This window comes from Elephantulus edwardii, unplaced genomic scaffold, assembly GCF_000299155.1.
Source record: "Elephantulus edwardii isolate Elephantulus edwardi_28Jun2011 unplaced genomic scaffold, EleEdw1.0 scaffold00577, whole genome shotgun sequence".
In the NCBI taxonomy this organism is placed as follows: domain Eukaryota; kingdom Metazoa; phylum Chordata; class Mammalia; order Macroscelidea; family Macroscelididae; genus Elephantulus; species Elephantulus edwardii.
Window position 1 is genome coordinate 147848 of NW_006400327.1, and position 7833 is coordinate 155680.

General features: G+C 37.8%; 1 protein-coding gene across 1 annotated transcript in view; it reads left to right on the forward strand.

The window, feature by feature from the left end:
• The window catches only part of LOC102851697 (zinc finger protein 18-like), a 30907-nt gene that overhangs the window by 4828 nt on the left and 18246 nt on the right, over nucleotides 1-7833 (forward strand). The window contains exons 4-5 of the mRNA XM_006903350.1: nucleotides 3715-3799; nucleotides 4460-4567. Of these exons, the coding sequence (XP_006903412.1) occupies nucleotides 3715-3799; nucleotides 4460-4567 (193 nt within the window). The remainder of the gene's footprint in view (nucleotides 1-3714; nucleotides 3800-4459; nucleotides 4568-7833) is intronic.

Genomic DNA, 7833 nt, shown 5'->3' on the forward strand with positions numbered 1-7833 from the left:
ACAATATTGAATAAGAGAGGTGAGAGTGGGCATCCTTGCCTAGTTCCTGTTCTTCAAGGAAATGCCTTTAACCTCTCTCCATTGAGAACGATGTTGGCTCTTGGGTTTTCATAAATACTTTTTAGTATTTTGACGAAATTCCCCTCTAATCCTATTTTGTTGAGTTTTTTCATCAGGAAAGGGTGTTGGATTTTGTCAAAGGCCTTTTCTGCATCAATCATGTGGTTCTTTTTTTTCTTTATTAATATGATGAATTACATTGATTGTTTTCCTTATGTTGAACCAGCCTTGCATACCTGTTATAAAGCCCACTTGGTCATGATGGATTATTTCTTTGATGTCTCGTTGAATTCTATTGACCAGGATTTTATTCAGTATTTTTACATCTATGTTCATAAGAGATATTGGCCTATAGTTTTCTATTTTGGTGGTGTCCTTTCCCGGCTTGGGTATCAAGGATATGTTTGTTTCATAGAATGAATCTGGGAGAATTCCATCTTTCTCTATTTCCACACATTGTGTTTTAGATAATCATTTTTATACATTGTGTCTTAGAAAATTAATCACTGATCTATGTCCACTATTAAACCATCTTTTTGTGTCCCTACTGAATCCTTTCTAATTCCTTTATAACCTCCTTCTGCCCACAAAACTCTGTGACACAATGTTTTTTCCCTCCCTTCCCCAGGGATGCATATTTTTAAAAAGATTTATATTGGTTTGTATAAAAAAATTCATATACATTGTGTTTCACACATTACTTCCTTCACATTGTTTCTTAGGATTTATTCCTATAGATTGTGTTTTATGAAATTAATCACCATTGATATATGGTCACAATTACCCCTTCTCTTCATATCCACACTGGATCTTTCTTAATTTCTTTACACCCTCCCTCTGCCTACTAAACTCTCCCACCCTTCTCTATGGATGCATGTTTTTTGTTTTAAATTTTATTTTGGCTTGCATACAAAAGTCATGTACATTGTGCTTCTTTTATATACATTATATTTCATGTCTGTGATTTTTGATTGCCATTTAAAATTGTGGAGTGTAGGCCTTGATTAAAGATGGGAAAAAAGCTGTGATGAGACAAAGCTTGTCTCAAAGCCCCAGCACTGATAGAAGAGATAAAAGAGAAGGAAGCAAGTTAGAAATTAGAGAACTTTACTAACACTGAGAACGAAGAGCCAGGAGTGGAGAGCATTTGTGAGATCTGGGTCCTGTGCTGAGAACCTCTTAGGCCTGTGGCAATGAGTGACCGAGGCACAGGTACATCACCCATGAATGCCTGGCCCACAAATGATGAAAAAAGGACCAGGACTTTTCCCAGAGGTGACAGAGAGAGGAAAACCAAAACTGTTTTAAGACAGCTAGTGCCCTGAATTAGAATTTCTAGCCTCCTAAACTTGGAGAGTATAAATTTCTGTTCTGTAAAGCTGTCCACTGATCTTGCTCCAACTATGATAAACATGTGCATCACCCCTACATTTCCTCTTGTTCATTTACAATCCCTCTCTCTTGCCTTTTTCTGCCTTTCCCTTTCCCATTCTGCACAACTACTGGTCTGATTTCTGACACCATAGGTTAGTTTGTATTTTCTAAGATTTTGTATAATAAGGAATCATACCATAAATTCTCTTCATTTCACATGTGTATTTTCCTTGCTTTTTTAGCAATTAAAAAGGGATATCTGATTAGATATTATTGTCATGACAGGAGTCCAGAACGAAGCTGCATAGGGGAGTGGACTTGGAGGGAGGGATTGTTTAACAATGAAATAATTTTTCTTTTACTTTTCAAAGAGAAGAGCGAACTGGGAGGGAGGTTGGGCAGGGAGAAAAGTGCAACAATGAAAGAATGAAAATCCAAAGTCTTTGTAAACTTTCATTAAAATTAATGAGAAAAAAAAAGATTGATTACAGTGGACCTGGAGGCCATTTTTTATATGTATCTTGTGCCTGAGGTCCATTTAGCTTGGGTGTCAGTTTATAGTTCTCAGGAGATTTTGAAAATTTAGGGGATTTTATTTATTGAACTCCCCTTATTTCCTGGCTGTCTCCTGATTCATAGAATTATTGTACGATGTTGTGAACTCTGCAGCTAAAGACAACAACAATAACTTGAAGAATACTTTGAATTAAAAGTACAGTGTTTCATAAAGCATATGATATATCATGAGAGATCTGTAAACCTTATTAGTTTCCCTCATTCTTGATGAAAATTTAGGTGAGGACTAAGGTCCAGAAAATTTTAACAACTTGCTGAAGATCATAGAACCAGAAGGTGGTGTGGCTTCCTCTCGAGGGTCTGTAGTTCTACATAGCTCAGAACTCAAACTCATTGTTGTCAAGTTAGAACTGAATCACAGCTGACTCTCCAGCAGGTATAGAAATTATAAATCCCATGGGAGGAGACTCCCCATCTTTCTCCTGTGGAGCCTCTGGTGGGTTTAAACCATTAGAGAGGGGCCACCTCTGGCTTAGCATAGTTCTCTGCAGAGTAGGCCGCCAGAGCTCCCTCTGCTTCCATTTGTTGTAGTTATGAACCGTCTAGTAGGAACCAACTTAGAGCTGACCAGTAGAGGATTTTGAGTCAGTAAATCAGATGGGAGGAGATTGCACATCTTTCTCCTACAGAACAGCTAGTTCATTTTAACTGCTTGCCTTTGGCTTGACAGTACAATTCCTTACACCTAAGATACGAAAGAACTTTGCTTTAGAGGATATGTTAATGCTACCCTATTTATGACAATTGATCCATTTAATGAGTGTTACATGCTAAACTACAATTTTTGGGGAATTACAGTAGTGTGTTGCTGTTTCTCTGAAGAGATCAGTCATGTGTCTGGATGGGACTGGAACACAGTCAACTTCAATGTCATTTATTCTCTTTTGCAAATTTGCACTGTCAGCACATTCCTTTTTCATTTATTTTCTCCCTTGAATTTCTAGATTTCACTTGAGTTGAGAATGTCAGACGCTTCCATGAAGTCATGTAGATAGTAAAAAAAAGAATGTGTAGAGGTGGGGGTAAAAAAACCAACCCCACATACGTTCTGGTATGTTCTCCATTCAACAGGAAGAGTTTACCCCTAGTGGCTTACACCTTAAAAACATATGCGTGAAGTTAAAACTGTACTGCAGGCGAGCTCTGGTGGCCTAGTGGCAAGAAGCTGTACTGCAGTCCCTGAGGTGCACGGTTCAAATCCACCAGATGCCCTGCTAAGAAGGAGGGACAATCTCCTCCTATACCAGTCAGATTGCTTTGACCCGGGGGGGCACACACACACACACACAAATAAAAGTTAACAAAAACAAACTGTACTGCAAAAGTTTTGTAGTCATATTTGTCTACTCAGGACAAGAAGTACTGCAGTAAGAACTGTCGTTTTGCTCGTGGCTCTTCCTTCATTAATCTCTCTCCCAAGGTTTCATGGTCCCTTTTTTTTTCTTCTTTCAGGTTGGTTGTTGGTTTATTTATTTATTTTTTTTAATTTCCATTCAGTCATTGTTGCACATTTTCCTCTCTGCTCACCTCCTCCCCCCATTTTGCTTTTCTGTTTGAAAAAACAAATTCTTTCATTGTTGTTAACAGATCTTCTGATGTTTAGGCTCCTTTGGCACATTTATTCCTTTTCACTTTTCCTCTAGGCAGGGTTAAGTACCTATCTTTGGAGCCATGTTTAAGGTGTTGACATTGTATTTTTTCTAGAAACAATGGAGGAACTTAGATTCTACTGAGAAGGAGCACTACTGGAACCTCATGCTGGAGACCTATGGGAAAATGGTCTCAGGAGGTGAGGGCATGGCTTACCCAGTGGGAGGAGGTGGAAGGGCTAGGAATTCTTAGGTGATGTTTATATTCTTTTATAGACCCAAGCTTAGCCTGCAGTTCTTTGGTTTGTTGCTAAGGCTAGTGGAAGCTAGCAGAGAGGTACAGCAAGAACTTAATTGCATTTGATTCTAGGAGTTCCAGTGAATAAACTGCATAAAGTAACTCATTTATTTCCATATCCCCATGTAAGCAAGATGTTATCCCATATTGAACATAATGAAAGTGTCAGGTTGAGTAACTACCTCCCTGTTAACATGCCTCTGAAATGCTGAGTCAGAATGGAACTCAGTGTACCTACCTTGGATTCCATGCTCTTTTCCACCAGACAATATTGCCTCTTTCAAACATAGTTGTGCTTCAGTCCCAGCCTCACAGGTGGTCTGCAGACCCATCTGTCCATCTTCTCAGACTATACTTTACTTCCTTTTCAGCATATTTCCTGGCATATTGTGAGTACTAGTCTGATAGACCCCATGTTCTTCTAAGATGAGTGTCCTGTTGCAGGATCCAAGGCCTTTATGGTTTTCTTCATGTTAGTTTGGAGGATCTTTTGAAAGACTTACTATACACTTTCAGTCCTTTTTGCTTACACAGCTCATAAGCTAATCTTTCTCTGTGCCAGGCATTTCCAATCCCAAACCTGACCCAGCTAATTCAGCAGAGTATGAGGAAGAGCTGGCAAGACTCCCCTTTCATGCCAGTGAGAAGATCCCAGCATCTACTTGCAGTGGTGAGTCAGCTTTCTTTGGTCTTGAGACATTTCTGACCTTCCCTTGTTAAGGCTAGTGTGGTGGTTGATGGGGTTACCCTTTGATTTCTATTCTCTCATTAAACTAGATGGGTCATCTCAGTTGTAGATGGTGGTGGATCTCCTCACCATTGTTTCTAGAACCATTGACACATGTATTTAACAATTGAATTATTCCACATTGATCTGCTGTCTTCAGTCTTTTCTGTAAAATTGTTGATAGATTTTCTCCTGTGAGAATTAAAATTGGTATAGACTGAGACACATACAGAGATACATGTAAAATTCCATTAAAACAAAGATTATGTAATAACCATCATTCTCCTTACCGGCAAGAATGTTCAAAGTAGTTCTCTCTTATTCTAGTTATAATGAACATTAAATTAACTCACTCTATATATAATAAAAGAAAGAAAATAGAGAAAGTTCTTTAGTCTCTAGCTTTCGTTAAGCAGTGTTGTTGTAGTTGTTATGTGTTACTAAGTGGACTACTACTCATAGTCACCCTGTGAACTACAGATCTAAATCTTGCCCTACTAGTGCCATCCTCATGCTCTCCAACACGATCAGCCCAGATGATGTGCCAGTCCATCTCTTTGATGGTTATCCTCTTTTGCTGAGCCTCTACCTTTCCTAGCATGATTTTTTTCAAGGATAGTCCCCTCCTGATATCATGATGAAAGCATGTAAGATGAAGTTTGCCATCCCTGCTTGCCTTTAAGGAGCACCCTAGTTGCAGTTCCTCCAAGACAGAGGAGGATTGCTTTTTTGGCAGTCTATGGGACAGATAATCAGTACTCTTTACCATCACCATCATTCAAAGGCTTTGATTCTTCTTTGGTCTTCCTTACTGTCTAATTTTTAGATGCATAGATAGCAGTTGAAAATTCTATCACTTGAATCAAGCGCACCTTTGTCTTTAAAATGATATCCTTGTTTTCTAGCATTTTGATGAAGTCCTTGACCAGTAAGTAGAGTTTCTTTTTTCCCCTTTTTGCTTCTTATTTTTTTAAAGAATTTTAATGAAAGTTTACAGAGACTTAGGGTTTCCAGTCATTCATTTTTGCACTTTTCTCCTTACCTACCCTCTCCTCCAACCAGTAGAGTTTTCTAATGCAACATGTATTTATTTCTTGCCTGCTACTACCATGTGTATTGATTTTGAATGTAAATAAAATTAAATCTTTGACAGCTTCAATCTTTTCACCATCTATGATGATGTTGCCTATTGATTCAGTGGTAAAGAGTTTGATTTTCTTGCTATTGTGATACAGTTCATATTGAAAGCTTTAATCTTCTGCAACAAATGCTTCAAGTCTTCACTTTCTGCAAATTCTGCTTTGTCATTTGCATAGTGCCTGTTGTTGATGGGTTTTCCTCCAATCTTGATACCACCTTCTAATGCCACTTGTCTTTTTCATTAAGCAGTAACAACAACAAACACTTCATGTAAATCATGTATTTTAATTCTGGGTAAGAAACTTGGACTTGTTCTATTGAAAAATATCACACCTTTTGCCTTCTACTTAGTTTCTACATTACAAATCTGAACAACCAGTTGTCAGACATGCATTAACTTCTAACCAAAATTTTCCTCTATGAGTCTATCCACTGGTGGTGGTGATGATTGCTGCTAGGTGCTGTTGTGTTGCATATGACTCATAGCAACACTGTGAACAACAATGTGAACCCTGTCCTGTCATGGGCTATCTTCATCATCTCTGACTGTGTCAATACCTCTCATCTAAGCTTGTCTTCTCTTTCACTGACCCTCCATCTTTAAATAATAAAATCAGCATATATTTAACTGGTGATTGGACAAGGAAACCCATTTAAATATAAAATACAAATTAAATTTAAAAGTAGCCGAAGTAATTAAGGAAAAGATTAAAGTTTCAGTATTATTAAAAAGAAAAAATTGAGATCTCTCTGCATCTAAAAATAACCTCAAAGTTACACAAATTGGTAGAAAACTGTCCGTGAATCTTACAGATGCATCCTTTATTTGTAGCTCTGGTGGTCTAGTGGTAAGAATGTATGTTGCAATCCAAAGGCATGCAGTTCGAATCTGCCAGCCACTCCACGGAAAAAGAATGGACAATCTCCTCTGTGAGGTTACTGCCTCCAAAAACCTACCAGGGGGGTCAGCTATTGGTCAAGTCCAACTTGATGGTACACAACAACAACAACAACAACCCTTAAGAATTAAACTCGATTAAAAAGTTACTTTTTTAATGAAAAATGGACAAAAGTCTTGAAGCATGCGACATGAACCCTAATTTTATACTTAAATACTTAAGGGTTTAAAATGTAAAACAATGAAAAACAAGTTTTCACCTAATGTAACTGTAAATATTTAAATTAAAAAGTCTTATATAGTGAACATTTATTGGGGGGGGGCTAGTTGTTCCAGAAATTAGCAGACAGTAGTTATATAGTGCTTGAGGCTTTGAATTATTGATGGGAACCATTAGAACACTCAGCAACAATTGAGACGTCAGTCAGGAGTCCACAATGTAGTGCCTCAGAAAAATGCTCAGAAAGCTACTTGTAAAGGACTCAGCCACTGAAAGCCCTGTGGAGCAGTTTACTCTGACATATGTAGAGCATTATGCATTAGAGTAAAGTACACAGCAGTTGGTAACTGGTATCCAGAGCCTTACCATGCATATAATGAGGACACAGTCATACCACTGGTAGGAACTTTGCTTAAGGTATTGATCAGAAATGCAGAGAAAGATTGATGAAGAAAAAATGGCTTGTTTTAGCATGATATATATTTGAAAAAAACACAAGAAAGCAATTTTCTGCAATAGGAGAATTCATAAATAATTATGTGTACTGCATTTCCATGATGCATCATGGAAAATGGTGAATAAATCAACCCTAAAAAAAGGATGTTTATAAACACTTTTTTATAAGGCAAGAGAAAATACTTTTGCCATTTAAAAGCAATGTTTGGATTAGCAAGTTCAGGCCTAGCTTTTGAGTAAGTAATATTATCCTTGAAAGACACTGATACATGGAAGAAAAAGAAATAGCTTCTTTAGATCTCTTGGAGTAGAAGAATGGACAAAAGTATGACAAGGAGTTTTGCTACCAAAACTGAAATCTTAAAGTATGCATTCTTGTGTAGTAATATCCAGAGTTAGGATTGTTGTTGTTGTTGTTATGTGCCGTCGAGTCGCTTGCGACTCATAGCGACCCTATGTACAACAGCCCTAAACTCTGCTCTGTCTTGTGCCAAT